This window comes from Camponotus vicinus, unplaced genomic scaffold (assembly GCF_025532165.1).
Source record: "Camponotus vicinus isolate PSW18456_S1 unplaced genomic scaffold, iyCamVici1.0 SCAF_6, whole genome shotgun sequence".
Lineage (NCBI taxonomy): Eukaryota > Metazoa > Arthropoda > Insecta > Hymenoptera > Formicidae > Camponotus > Camponotus vicinus.
The window spans coordinates 254,877-270,305 of NW_028141978.1; the positions used below are offsets into that span (position 1 = coordinate 254,877).

General features: G+C 31.0%; 1 protein-coding gene across 2 annotated transcripts; it reads right to left on the reverse strand.

The window, feature by feature from the left end:
• Nucleotides 1–3,804: 3,804 nt before the first annotated feature.
• Nucleotides 3,805–13,314, reverse strand: LOC145972688 (venom dipeptidyl peptidase 4). Of its 2 annotated transcripts, XM_083101467.1 has the most exons (14): nucleotides 13,163–13,314; nucleotides 11,252–11,309; nucleotides 10,851–11,080; nucleotides 10,476–10,550; nucleotides 10,354–10,406; nucleotides 9,588–9,784; nucleotides 9,223–9,392; nucleotides 9,012–9,112; nucleotides 8,611–8,859; nucleotides 8,166–8,380; nucleotides 6,585–6,867; nucleotides 5,111–5,305; nucleotides 4,861–5,021; nucleotides 3,805–4,723 (listed from the first exon to the last, which is right to left on the reverse strand). In XM_083101467.1, exons 1-14 carry the CDS (start codon nucleotides 13,184–13,186, stop codon nucleotides 4,407–4,409), a joined length of 2,328 nt encoding a protein of 775 aa, XP_082957593.1. In that variant the 5' UTR covers nucleotides 13,187–13,314; the 3' UTR covers nucleotides 3,805–4,406. The 2 variants fall into 2 exon arrangements, with proteins under 2 accessions (XP_082957593.1, XP_082957592.1); XM_083101466.1 differs by lacking the exons at nucleotides 10,354–10,406; nucleotides 11,252–11,309; nucleotides 13,163–13,314 and having other exon boundaries at nucleotides 10,851–11,011.
• Nucleotides 13,315–15,429: the final 2,115 nt, after the last annotated feature.

Here is a 15,429-nt window from a genome sequence, read left to right on the forward strand (position 1 = left end):
TGTAAATTAGGATAAAATCGAGTCTTCTGAAAATTAAGATCAAATGCGAATGAGAATACCTCTTAATACATTTTGTTTCCTTTATTTATTATTTGTTATTGCACATATACATGTACACATATGCGCGCGCGGATACATGTGTATATCTCTCCTCTAAAAATCTGCTTTAAAAAATAGTGTATGTATATATATATATATATATATATATATATATATATATATATATTATTACTACTACACAATTTATTTCGGCGAGATAAAAAGTTTATCGTTTTCATCTCGATTTCGTGCATTTTGTCGCAATCATAGAAATGATATCATAGGTCGCTCTTGATAACGTTGCTATCCTCACGGGGTGAGTCTCACGTCCTACACGATAAATTCGAGAATGGCATCGAGCACACAAAGGACAATAACGAGCTCTCGAGAGGTCACACTGGCGGAAATTCGTCTCACGGGTTCGATCGAAATGCAGTTTCGATCTGCGGCAAATTCCAAGTAGATCCGGAACGGATGCGCGGTCGGTGAGAGAACTTTACCCCGGTGACATTTCAAGCGATGGCTGTAGGTCGATTATGCAACGATTATCGCGGTGGGAATTTCTGTATAAAATTTGAATTGTCTCGGGAATAACAGACATTTTAGGAAACATGTGTAACTAGAATGGAAATGAAATATATTGATGCTGCAATAAACTGAATTATATTTTACCTCGATCTCCTTTATATGCAACAATGTAAAAAAATATAAATTCGAGCAAATAATTGACAAGAGAACAAATTGTAAATGTTATTATGGATAACTAGTATAATATGAAAAATCATTTAATACTACAGTAAACCTTTTAAGAAATAATTTGATAATTAATAATTTAAAAATTAAACTATATTGTACATCTTCTTCCTCTGTGTTACATAATCTTATTTTTCCTTTTTGATTTAAATTAATAGTTTTTAATAATGTTTAATAATGGATACAAAATTTTAATAACGAAAATTTATACACCAAAACAATTTTTTTCAAAACCATCGTATTGTTAAACGAAAAATAAACTGTACGCTATGTTTCGTTTTCCGAACGGCTTTGACACTTCCGCTTAACAATTGACTCTTTTCACAAAAGCCATTGGCACGCGTTACAGATAGGCAGAAATGGATTTTCTCCCCTCATTCTGTCTCCTCGCTAGTCAATCACATTTTTATTTAAAGGCGCGTTAACGCAACATTTTCATAGGAACAAGAATCTTCAATAGCGAAACGAAGAGACATTCAATCGCTTACCATTTAAATCTGCATAGCTGTTCACTTTCTATGAATACCATTCGAACGATAAATCGTATGGTCGCACTATTATCGATGATAATATTATCGATGAAGAAGAATAATTTTTCTTAAAGAAGAATAATTTTTCTTAGTTGATAAATGCTGACATAAATTCGTCTAACATTGGGATTTGAATTAAATATCGCAATTTTTCGCGATTTTTATCGTCGTTATTTTTGTTGTCGAAACACCTTCATCGGACTAAAATAGAGAAGAAAATTACTTTAAAGATATCAAATTAGATCATCGCTTCGTTCTCTTGTCGTTTCTCCCAGCCCACTTCTCGACTGCGCCACTTGTCTCCGTTCATTCCTTGTGAAACTTTTGGCGGGGTAGGGTTGCATCTCATTATACTTGGACGGGTATACTCGCGCTCCATTTGTCTGGTGGCCGAAGATCGCTATCCGCGTCGCCGATAGCATTTACGGACAATGAAAAGCGGCTGGGCGGGATCGATGACGACGCGTGGCATTGTTTTTGCTCGCGAGAACTGCATGACCGCGACAATGGCTAGCACGCCAAACGCCTCCCACGCAACATCGTTTCTCTCCTACAGATTCCTCTAGTGCGGAAAATAGGCTGCGTTCCTTTTGTTTAGGCTCTACTTGTCGCGAACCGAATGTAGTTTCCTCTGCTTCGGACTTGTCACAATTCAATCTTAAAAGCAAGTCTTACGGACTCTACTTTCGTGGGAATTTCTGCACTAGCGATAAATTTGCGATAAGTTTGTCCTCTTCTTCTTTTCTTTCATTTCAGTTATCTTATAATTTATTATGTAATTTCACTTTATTTCATAATCTCTTTGTAATTATTTTATAATGAATTTTCAATCATAATTTTTTTATGTTTTTATCAATCGTTTAGAAAAGTTTAAAAACGTGGTAAAATATTATTAGTTAATCAATCAATCGGAATCTGAAGTTTGGATCGTTTCCAAGTATTTAAAATAGATGTAAGATTAAAAATTTCGACGAATCTATCTGGCCATCACCATTCAACTGAAATGAAAAAGAATAGTATCAAGACATATCTAAATAAATGGAATTGCTTATCATATTTTGTAGATTTGCGTGCCAAGTCAATCTCTCCAAAGTGTTCTTCAGTTATTAAAGCACCATCGAAATCGGTATGCGTGCAAATGAGAAAGATATCATTTCATTTCACATCGAAATCAATGTTTTTGATATCTTTAATATTATCTCTTTAAAATCTCGGTGATTTGATTTGATCACATATGAGAGAATGAATATCAATTTCGTGTTACATCTGCTATTATTAACATTATTACGCGAGAGATACAAACTAACGTTGCATTAATATTGTGTATCGCGATAATAATAATAATACATTTCGTTTTATTATCTATATTTATCGATAATGAAATACTCGTTTTTAATAATTCTTATACACACGCGCACACACGCACGCACAGACACACACACATTTACAAATGCTGCGAGAATAGTATAGTTAATAAAGATATTTAAAAGAGAAAAATTGACGTATCAATGTTAATAAATATAAGACTTCGATTAGGCAATGTCGAAAAAATAACGATTTGAAATTGACGATCCCCGATCGAATGTCCTTCTTAATCTTCACTGACCGAAAAGAGTCATGAACTCGGTGAAAACTCGCTTGGATGTTTGAACAAACATTTTTCTCCCAACTGTCGAACATTCCAGGTCAGCGAGCCAAGTTGCCTCGAAAATTCGCCCATCTTCGGCACACAAGATCCGCGGATACGATGGATAGGATGATTAAATTTCCCAAAAGTCCCTTTGCTCAGACTAACTGATCGAATTGGATAGGCGAACTACGTGAACAAAAACATGATTGTCAGAAGATGCAAGAGCAAAATGTGTATTGTGTATGGATATTCTGCCTTGTGCATAAAGGAATAACAACAAAGAATAATTTGGTTTCTTTTTCTGATCGACAATATGAAAATCCAGCTCACTGATATAACAAGATCGGTTTAAAATCTATAGATAAAACAAGAAATCTAACTGAATTTTGTCCAAAAGAATTGACAACATTACATTATTGTTTTTGCTTACAGAATAATAATTATAACTATTACACTGAAAGATACATATATGATATACATCTAGCGAAATTTAATAATAAAACTTATATATATCTAATAATATTGAGAACAGATTCTCTTTGTATTTTTTCTATTCTATGAGATTATAGATTTAATTTAATCTTCTTTAAAAATCCAAATAAAAGGAACATATTTTAAATAATGCCACATGAAAAATCGTGAAAGTATGATACGAGTAAAATTTACTCTACTTGTAAGCAATAGAGTTTAAAGTCACAAGCAATTAATAATTGTTAATTCTCTCTATTTATATTTGGCACTAATTTTAGGAACTTTGGCGTACTATTTACACGTAAGAAAATTTTTAGATTTAGTTATCGAGGTTACGAAGAGTAGCGATTATATATATGCTGAAATAAATTTAACAATATATACATATTAAATAAAATATAATATCGTTTCCTGTCATAAAAATGTTATATACAAACAAATTTAATCTTTTGACAAAGATATTGACGGCACCAATAAAAAGTCGTTGCAAAAATGTAATTTTCTGAAGACATTTATTTATATAATGTAATTAAATAAATATTAACATATTTATATTACTATATAATATATTTCTACAATATGTTTATATAATATTTATTCATATGAATATAAAATTTTTCATTATTATTAAAACAAGTCCTTTTTTTATATTTCGTCGACCTCAGACAAAAAAATTATCAACACTCACTTTGCTCATATATGCACTTATTATCCCTTTTATTGCTGCCATCGATATCTTCAAGATTATATTGAAACAAGAGATCCGCCTTCAATTGTAACGACAAGCTCACATTATTAACATTAGTACAAGTATATTATATGCTGTAAATTTTCCCACAAATTCGAATGTAATTATCTTAATAGATTTTAAATTCTCTCTTTCAACACTATTCTTCTTTTATATTACAAAAATCTGGCATTAGTACAACTGAATTTATCGCTACGAATAATTCTTTTCCAGTGAATCTAAAAACGAGTTTAGGTCAAGGAGCACTGCTCAAGCCAAAGCATTTGTCCCAAAATTTGTCCATCGTGTGATAGAAATGAGGGGACACGTGCTCGAGACTATGCGCCTCGTCCGTGTACGTGATCTGTTCGAACAGGATGTCATTATGTTCCAACGACTTGGCGAGCGCCATCGCTTGCTGATAGTGCACATTATCGTCCCCGGTACCATGTATTAACATATATTTTTTGCCTCTTATTCCTTCTACTCGTCGTGTGATGTCCGTGCGATTGTAACCGGCAAGATTGTCCTCGGGAGTCGGCAATCCCATAAATCGCTCCGTGTAAATAGAATCTGTAACAAATCAGATTTTGAAGAGATATGCCAATAATGCTCGATCACTAAATCAGACAAAGATTGTTAAGATTAAAAGTTTAGATTATTTTTCCTCCCTCTTATGCTCGTATTAAAAATGATGAATTTATAATAACCGTAATAGATCCACGAAGTTACAGGCGCAACAGATATGCCGCATTTGAACACAGAGGCTGTATCTGTTGCAAGTACCATGCCAGTGGTAAAACCACCGTAACTCCAACCCCATACACCAGTCCTATTCGCATCGATCCACTTGTACCGTTTCTGTAGAGCTCTGAAATAAGACGAAAAATATTTATGTCGGTGTTTGCAAAATGAAAATGCTCGAAAATGAGGTAATTATCAACAATATACATTACTCACTTAGTAACAGCGATTGTATCTTCGATCTCCACAGTTCCTATATTTTTATATATCTCGAAGAGCATCTTGCTGCCCTTGAAGGCTGATCCTCGTCCGTCGATCCACGCGTAGATTACGTGTTTGTTAGTTGTTAGATAATACTCATAGTCGTATTTAGCATTATCAGTGATCCTAACTGTATTTGGACCGGCGTAACTGCGAAATAAATATTTTCAAATAATTATTTTTTTTTTAACACTACAATTTTACACATACATATATGTATATATTATTATACACAAGAAGCAAAGAGCTTCTTCATGATAAATGATGCAATTTTATCCCACTTTATGCCACAAAGGAATAGCATAAATTTGTAAGTAAATTATGCACTCGATACGTGACAAATGCTTCTTAAAAAAAGAGAGAAAATATAAGTGTCATTAAAGGTAATTGATCGTTGCGAAAGCTTTAACATGAATCGACCGAACAAACAGACTCGATCAAAGGTTATTCTAATTTTAAATGGAAATTGTGAATCGAGTCCTTTTGCATGCCGATCAAGGTTGTTATGTTTTAAACATTTATATTTGAAACAAATGTTTAAAATATGTTTTAAACATTACATCAAATTAAATACAATTTTGTTTTAAACATATTTAAAACAAGTGTTTTAAACATGATTTTTTTAAAATGTGCTTTATTTAAATATATTTTTAAAGCATGTAATTAAGTTATTAAATAATTTTAATATACATGTATATTGTAATAAAAATTATTTCACATATGTATGTTAAAAACATTAATATATATTTCATATATATATTTATATATATATCTTAATATGTAAAATATAAATAAATCTATATTTAAAACGTTTTTTTTTATTTTAAACATGATTTTTTTTAATACTGTTTAAAACATGTCTAGGGCATTTAAAATATGTTTTAAAGGAAAAACCTGAATGTTTAGTTTTTTTTAAAAAAAAACCTAATTTTGACCAACCCTGATGCCGATCAATCATAGTATATGCCGGTGTAATTACACTGTTACGCCATTATTAACGATATGTATGTAGGCAGATATTATCTTGATTAAATACTGTAATATCGATCTAATTTTTACAACTTTGCTCTTTCCAAAATTTATTGTTTTTTACATAGCATTTTATAAATATAAATAAAATAAAATATTTCAAAATCTTTTCATAATACGAAACATCATAAAGATTTTTACATTCAAAGTCAAACGGAATATATGACATAATATTTATATATGTATTTGACAATAAAATGAACTTTAATGTACTATTAATATACATTTTTCCATAATATTGAATAATATATAATTACATTGAAAAAATTTAATTATTTTTACACTTTATGCGTAATGTAACAAAAACAATGTTAACGACAACGCTTTTATGTCCTCCGCGTAAAATCAAAATAATCGTAATTTTATTTTTAAAAATGTCAAAAAATCTGAGTATACTCACACATATACCAACAAGGGATATGATTTATTTTCATTGAAATTCGGCGGCAGTAACAATCTGACTCTAGAATTATAGCCATTTACAGTAACATTGAAATCTCTTTGTTGCGGCATCAATCGTCGTGACAAAAGTTGTCTTGTCAATGAATTAGTGTTCCAAGTCAAGATTGGCCGATGATTTCTGTCATTAATTGTTATTGCAGCTGGATTAGGCCCAGAACAGGTGAAAGCATAATATGATCTGCGGCTTGAAAAAGCTGCAGTTGCATACGTGCATTTATTACCTGCAACATTTTAATCATTAGATTTTTTTTACCGTCATCTTTATAGATATTTGCGAAAAATTTTTCGTTTTCTATTCGACGTAATAAAATATTCGGAAATCCTTCTCAATTCTCCTCATTTTAATGTTCACGTATTTAAAAATTTTTGTTTTCATTTTCGGATAAGTACATATAAGTATATTCGTGCACATAAATAATAATATAAGAGTAATATCGTAAACTAATATAAAACGTGCATAAAATTCTACTTACTGACACGATATAAACTCTATGAAAGGAAAATATAAAAGGGAGACATAAATTTCTGCACTTTCTATAATACTTTTCTCACTAGTAGTTGTAATAAATTTCAAACATCTATTTTAACGGATATAGCTGGCATCGGCCGAACATATCGGATCTCTCGTAGAGGTAGATTTTTCGGCCCAAATAGTCGAGCGAATTAATCTCCTTTACGATAGCGCAGAGGAACGCAGATAACGCAGCTGCCGCCAATAGCCGAAAAAACTTGTACGAAAAGTAATATTTCAGTCCCTCGTTTCACGCGACGTCTCGCGCATTAAGTTGAGATCTTTCGAATCTTCTCGCATAACAACGAGGAGATAAGTTGCCAAGTTCATACGGGAAAATTTGAAAATTCTTATGTGAATTTGCAGACTTGGTGCATTTTCCGCGTGCTGTAGAAATATGAGAAGAGAATTGCGGCAATCTTCGAAGGGAGTGTAGGGCGTAGATCCTAAATTACATCGTCGTCACTACTCGCGTTTGAAAGTTTTGCGTGAATCTTCCCGACACTATACATCCATGCACGTATACGTTAAATATTCATGAGAGCGACTTGCTGCTTTCATCGGACGAGATTACTCCCGATGGACTTTTGCGTTTTAATTGGAACATGTACCTATCATGTGCCTATGGACAAATTATACGAATGCTGTCGATAATATTGCAAAATTTCTCCATCATCCATATCTGCTTAAACATTATTGGTCCCGTTTAAAAATCGAACTTAAATAAGAGGGACAATTGGAGATTAAAATTCACCAAGTCTCCGTGTTTTCCTTGCATACATATATGCAGAAAGTATTTCGCGAGAAATACCTTGAATAAAATATTCCCATGTTTCTGAACGTTCTCGTGAAATATGTAAGGTTATCACATTGCCATATAGCGCAAGCTCATCACATTAAAAGCATGATGAGAAAAATGATAGACATCGCGTTTCTCCCCTTTTCCTCTCCCTTCCTCTCTCTCTCTCCCCGATCGTATTCGCGACATTCGTGATTTCGAGTACTCACCTTCCGGCGTAAGTAGTTCGCAGGATATGCAAGTTGGTTTCTGGCTCGCATCCAGAGGCACCGAATACAAATTCCTCTGGGTCGGTTCACCCGGTGCTGTAGCGAGGTAGTAAACTTTGCCTCTAAGCGAATCGACAGCCAAAATGGAATGTACCTCGGAGGGACCGGGCGTTAGATCTACCGATGAAACGAATCGGCCACTTTCGTACTTATATCTGACGATATAACGTAAATGTTGGATTACGAGGGAAAAATTGATAGTGAAAAAATTTTTGATACATTTTCAAGTCGATAAAAGTCATTAAAATTCAAATCATTTAAATTCCAGCAGATATCAAGGTGCATTAAAAATTTAAGTGATAAAAAATGGCGCGAAATATTTTGAAAAAGTTATATCTTTTCATTGACCCATGGAGATGTATTTGTCCAAGTTGTTTGGCTTTACCTGACTATATGTCGAAATCTACCGGCGTTAGTGCCAGAATCCTTCCATCGTAAGAGTAACGCATAATCACCGGCTCTTATGGGGCGATTTGGCTGAAGCCAACCCTCGATCTCCTCGTCGTATATAATCGGTTTACTAATACCCTGCGTATCATACATGATCAATAGAGATTGATTTTGCACGCGGTTTGTCCATGTCACGATTACATGTGTTGTGTCCCACCAACTTGCAGTAAATAAAATATTATCGCTGCGAAAGAAATTCAAGTAGAAATAGATTAATGTGTAATCAATCTCTTATCAATATATGATTATATATGATAATATATGATTAATCTCTATTTAAAGATACGTGTACGAGAGAAACGCTTGTTATTAATATTAAAATTATTATAAACTTGCCTGCCAACCACATCAACGGGCGCTTCCAAAACAATTGCTTTCGACGATGGATTACTTAAATCGATTACTGACAAAAGAACTTCTGGATTAGGCGTACCTACCTGAAAATATATAGCTGAGAGATAATTGAATAATACTTTGAATATATAGATTTAGAAAATTCTCCCCTCCCCCCTTTCTCTCCCCCTTCTGTCTTGAAGTAAAATCTCACCTTGGGATATTTTAGTTTTACTTGAGTAGGATATTGATCCTCAAAAGAACCAGGAACACCGTAATAAAAATATGCCATGTCTTTTACTACGGTATCGTTAAAGGCTGCAAAAGCTAGATACCGTCCATCCGGCGAATACCACATTGCGACTGCAGATCTAAGTACTTCCTCTGCAATTAACATTTACAATTACTCGTGTTATTTATAATCTAGTGTTATTAATTATTTTATTAATATAGATGCTCGTTTACTTCGTAATGCATAATCCTTTTTTTTGACAAACATTATTTATGTAAAGTATATTTATTTGTATATTTATTTATTACATATTTATACTACATATTTATTTTTATTAAGGTGATTACCTTCATATACCCAATCCGGAACTCCATTATAAATGACACCAGATTTACCGCTTTCCGTTAATCTACGAACTATAGTCTGCTCGTGATTGAAAATCATGTGATAGATATCGTTATCATGAACGTAAACCAAATCATTGCCGATCGGTGACCATAATGCCAATACGATAGGAGCTTCATCCGCGATTGTGCTATATGTACTGCAAATGTTTAGAAAATTTAATTAAAAATATTTTATCGCAATAAAAAATAAAGAGCCAATTAAAGATAGAAAACAGCTCTGTAAGTGTTATATAAATTTTTATATTATCTTAACGTATAAACAGCTATATTAACCCAATAGTTATGATTGCAAAGATAAATGTCTAAATTTTTCCATTCATTTTAATGACGCACTTAAACTAAAAAATACACATTTAATATTGTTCTATGTATAATTTAAGACATCCTATATATTCTATACCGCGAAGAGAAAGCATTAAAATTCTTAGATTCCAATAATGAGCGAATTATATGTATTTAAAAGAGAAAGCGCCCAAAGACAAATATTAATGAACCTATTTATTATAAAAAATAATTAAGTTGTCTCTATCTAAAATTTATGCATTTATTTTGTTATTTTTTTATTTAGAAATATAAAATTTAAAAATTTGTCGTAAATCGCGCATTCAATTTTCATTCAATTTTCGCAATCAATTCGTTAATATTAATTGTTAATATTTTCGCCGGCATAAATATGTGCCATAAAAATATAAACGAATAAATTTACCTGCGGTTTACGTCGTATACTACATAATTTCTAACGGTCGTATGTCTGAATACCTGCGCAAATTATTTATCTTAGAATTATCCAAATTTAAGCGAAAAAATATTAAATAATTCATCACTCACTTGTTTAACATTGTAACCAAACAGAATGTATTGTTTGTCAGCCGAGAAGGTTGCCGACATAAATTTGTACAGTACCTGAAACAGTTTTAACATTGAATTTTATTAAAAGCATGTATTATTTATAGATTATGCGATCCTAATCTATAATATAAATATAGCTGTTTTATTTTGAGAATATCAAAATAACATTATCTATATAAATTAATATAAAGAACTTGTTTAAAGCATCGAGAAAATTATTTTTTTATAGCTAACTTTAGCAACTCGTAAAGCATATTTTATTCCATTTTTATCATAATATCTCGATGATAATGAAATATCAACAGGTTGAAGTCTCTCCGAGATTAAATTACATTATAAAACATCAATCCTTACTGGCAATTTTGATCCATCAAAAATTCGTTTATTCTCCTTTGTTACTACATCATAAATAGTAATATCGCTGTTAACAATATCTGTAATCATAATTTCTCTATCGGAGATCCACGTGCCATTGAAGCCGAAGCTATAGTAAAGTTGAAGATAAATCTCTTCCAGAGTGAATGGCTTCTTAATGACTTGATCATCATTTTTAGTGCGAATGTTGGTCCCATTGATATGTGCAACTAAACATATACGTTTAACAAAAAAAATCTAAACAGCTAATATGATTAACATCATTAAAATTTATTGAAATTCTCACAATACTCTTATCATTGATAATCGAAAATAGTCGAATATTTGTCGAGTTAAAATAAATTGATTATGCAAAATATATATTATATGAATCGACCTACTTGTCCGTGATTGGCCGATGATGATTAGATAATTGCACAGTATAAGAAGTCCAAGAATCTGAAAAAATTTGAATTGTGTGTCAAGGATATAATACTATTAAAACTCTTATGATATTTTTGCATAGATATTTTCTATTATGACTAGTCCCTAAAATGTAAATAAAGGGATAATACTTACACATATATATAAGAGAGATTTCAAAAATGACTCAGCTTAACGACAAAAAGAAGATATAGGGTAATAAAAACAAAGATGAAAGTGGATCAAACGATCGCGATATCTACAATTTTTGAATGTTGAATACATAAATCATCTTGATAATATTTAGACTAGAAATCAACAAATAGTCATGAAATGATTATCATGAAATTAAATGACTATTATCGCACAAATTTCCAACTGCCTTTCGTACCTTCACTTTTGAATTTTTAATTTTGATTTGCGATAATCAGGAAAAATTGCGTTATAGATTATTAACCTACATATCTTTTCCATAAACATTATTTTGATGAAAAACGAAAAAAAAGAGATAGAGAGAAAAATGGAAGGAGAAAGATTATTTTCTGCTTTTTTACCTTCTAAAATTGAAGTTTGAATTGTGAATACAAAACATCGACCAATCTTTTTAATATTAAAAAAGATTCAATCTAGTAAACTACTCTTCTTTTTGATGTTGAAAAACAAACTGTCGATATTATTAATTAAATTAAAATTGGCAATTTTCGTTCTTCTATAATTACCAATCAGCTTTATTTAAAAAAAGCAGAAATTTAAAAATGGAGAAATTTATTTAAATAATAAAATTAAAATCAGTTAGATTGATGTAACAAATCCATAGTGAAATTAATGGTCGGAATATCGGAAGGACAAAAATAACTTAATATTAGAATAAGTTAATACTTTGAACATATTATCGTATACTTTCTTAGACGAAGAAACGGAATGGGGAAAAGCTTAGATGGAAAGCGATAAATCTCTCTCTCTCTTTCTCGACAGTTCGAACCCTCGAAACTTTTCCATCCGTGGCTTACATCTGACGAAAAGTGCTCTCACGAACTTATCGATTTGATATGTCAGGATACTCGCGCCTGTCTCATGAACAAAATCGAAACAGAAGTAAGTCGGATAAAAGCCACGTGGAAAATTGCAAAAATGTCGGTAGATCGATATTTATTTGGTCAGTTACTCCTCTTAAACGCAAGAATGAATGAATCCAGCAACGGATAAATTAAATGCTTTGAAAATTTCAAAAAAAGATATCATAATATTTATATTTTTGATATCTTATAGCTATCGTTAATTCGAAATACTTTACAGCTATCGTTTCTCACAATAATATTTACAGTTTAATAAAATAAATTTTAAATTTCTTTAATAATCTGTAACTTGTAATTAGTATTATTTTTTTCAACTTTTCAAAATTCAAATTGATAAATTTTATTAAAAATTATATATTATATTCCGATATATACAGTCTGATATAGCATGGCAATTTTTAACTAATAATTCACAGGCATGGCATTTTAACCATGGCATTTTAACCAATAATTCACAAGCATGGCATTTCAACCAATAATTCACAATCAAAGATCTCTTAGAGTGAAAGGAAGGAATAGCGGTGATATAATGAGGAAAATTGCCGCATTTATGTTAAAAAGTGATTCATTTCGCGCTGTTTCGTTCATTTGTTATGAATTTTCTTCTTTATATATCTTTTGAAGAAAATCCGAAAGCATATTGCAAGCACAAATTTTTAGAAAAATTTCTCTATTTTATCTAAATGTACTTTATAAATTTCTCCATCTAACGATAATATGATGATCATAAAATGAACAAAAAAAACAAATCCATTTTATTGAGAATCTGAAAACGAGAAAACAATAGGCTTAATGTGCCATTGGACAACATACCGTGTGTCTTGCCATGACGACCATCAGCTGATTTATTAATCGTGGAGTCTGGACGATTGAAAAATCCGCTGCTGACGCGACGACCGATCTCGCGAGTCCGACAGAGACTAATATATCGTATGCTTTCTCGACGTGTTCGCAGCAATAGCACGTGCTCCCACCTCTTTCAACAAATCAGAGGCATACCAGTGCGTAAGTGCTTATGTATCTTCTGTCGTGCTTACAATTAACTTTTTCCGTTCTTTAGTAATTTGCTGCAATATTTTATCGATGCCGATAAGATATTCCTCTTTTTACGTAAAATCAAATCAATCTATACAAAAACAAATAATTTGTTCCCCCCAAATAATAATGCGAAAAATAAAAAAAAAGGAATCAATTTGTTTTTCTCTTTTAAATTACCATATTGCAAAATTGCAATTTTTTATTAAAAGAAAAATGGCTTTTTTAATTGATATTATTATTAATAATTGATAAACAGAAATTATTGATGATTTATTGTTACACACACACACATATAAATACATATATACATATACATATATATATAAATATTATATTACACGATATCTCTCTTTCTTTCTTAAACATAAGAAATTGAGGGCATTGTTACAATGATAATTATACTATAAAATTGCAAAAGTCGTGACAGAAACTAAAAACAGCGAGTAATAAAACAGCGCGCTGCATTAAATGCCAACTGACTGTTATTGTTATCAAGGCCGCCTGTTATTATTTAACTATATGCGATAAGTGGTAATTATCTATATATTCTCGTGAAATACATAACTAATATTTTGTGCTATTTAACTAACACAATATTGTATAAATGTGTCTGCCAGATAAATAAATTGAAAATCAATCAATTTTATCGATAGAGATTGTTTTTGTCAGAGTTTAATTTTCAGAAGAAATTGATTAAAATAAATTCAAGCAAGCTATTATTTGAATAATTATGCTGAATTAATCACATTGAATGAATTATATATTATTTCTTTCGTGTAATTTGACGAATGATTTTAATTAAAACATTATTCTAGTAGCAAATATACTCTTCATGCATATTTGCAAATCTAAAACTCTGTTATCAATGAATAAAAAATTTTTAACGATTTTTGCTTGTCACGAAATACATCGTTTCAAATACATATTATTATGCACTCGCATGTTGCATATAGCATTTTATTATTATGACGCATACTAATATCCAAACTCGATTCTTTTCTAATATCTTTTTATATAAAACTTTTACAATAAAAATATCGAGCTATTTTTTTGCGTCTTCATATTACTTTGGAAAGAATAATTCGTGACGAATCCTAAGTAATAATATCAACTGAAATAAAGCCTTTAATTTTTTTATATACTTTCCACTTCCACAATTCTGTGTTAATTACTTTAAAAATTTATTACAATAAATATAATTTAAAACACACAGATTTCACACGCTTTGTATTCTTCACAAATTTTAATCGTCACATTTTTTTCACGTTTACAAACATTCACATCAACACTCGCAAGGTCGAAAATATATGTTTCGCCTCAATAAAAGTCATTTTAAGAAACACGATCGCTACGATCGCAGCTTGTATAGAATTCAACGGGTCAATGCCGTAGCTATTGAGGAAAAGAATCATCCCCAACCTTCCTCCTGATGTTACCAGCCATCATTTCATGGCATCGCGCGTGACACACTTTATAAGAGGAAACATTGCTGTCATCAGCGTTATCATCGCGTCCGTATTCGTCGTAGTCATTTTGCACGTGGATCATTATCGAATCCCTAGCTCATGACAATCAGCCAAATGATTTGGTTGTAAGGTCGCTCTCGCTATCTATTATTATAGCGATTAAATGAAGAAAACGAAAAACAGAAAAATTTTAATATCAACAAAATAATAAACAAGCAAGAATGGCAAATAAGATTTATTTCTAGATTTATAGAGATTTCATATATAGTTTATACTTGTCGTTTCAAAAGTTTGCAATAATATTTCTTTTATTGTTATCTTATTGCTGCTCTTAAATTTATAAAATGCAAATTATATTTTTGACAGCAAAATGTATTTTCAAGAAGGAGTCAAATTCGCTTTCAATTTCTCCATAAAATCTATACCTCTTTACTTTTTTTATATATTTTTTTTTATTTTTACTGTATTTAAAATCTTGCACAAGTTAATATGAAAAGCAAAAGGAGAAAAATTTGCTGATAAATGAACATTTCGGAAAGCTATTGCAGTAATAATTTTAATCTGCGACATTTTATC

Excerpts from the sequence above, each read along its gene's own strand:
- LOC145972688 (XM_083101467.1), bottom strand. The coding sequence starts at position 13,186 with ATGGTCGTCATGGCAAGACACACG. Across the intron at positions 10,407-10,475 it reads TTGGTTACAATGTTAAACAA|GTATTCAGACATACGACCGT; the intron begins GTGAGTGATGAA and ends TAATTTGCGCAG. Across the intron at positions 5,306-6,584 it reads TATCCCTTGTTGGTATATGT|TTACGCCGGTCCAAATACAG; the intron begins GTGAGTATACTC and ends TTTATTTCGCAG.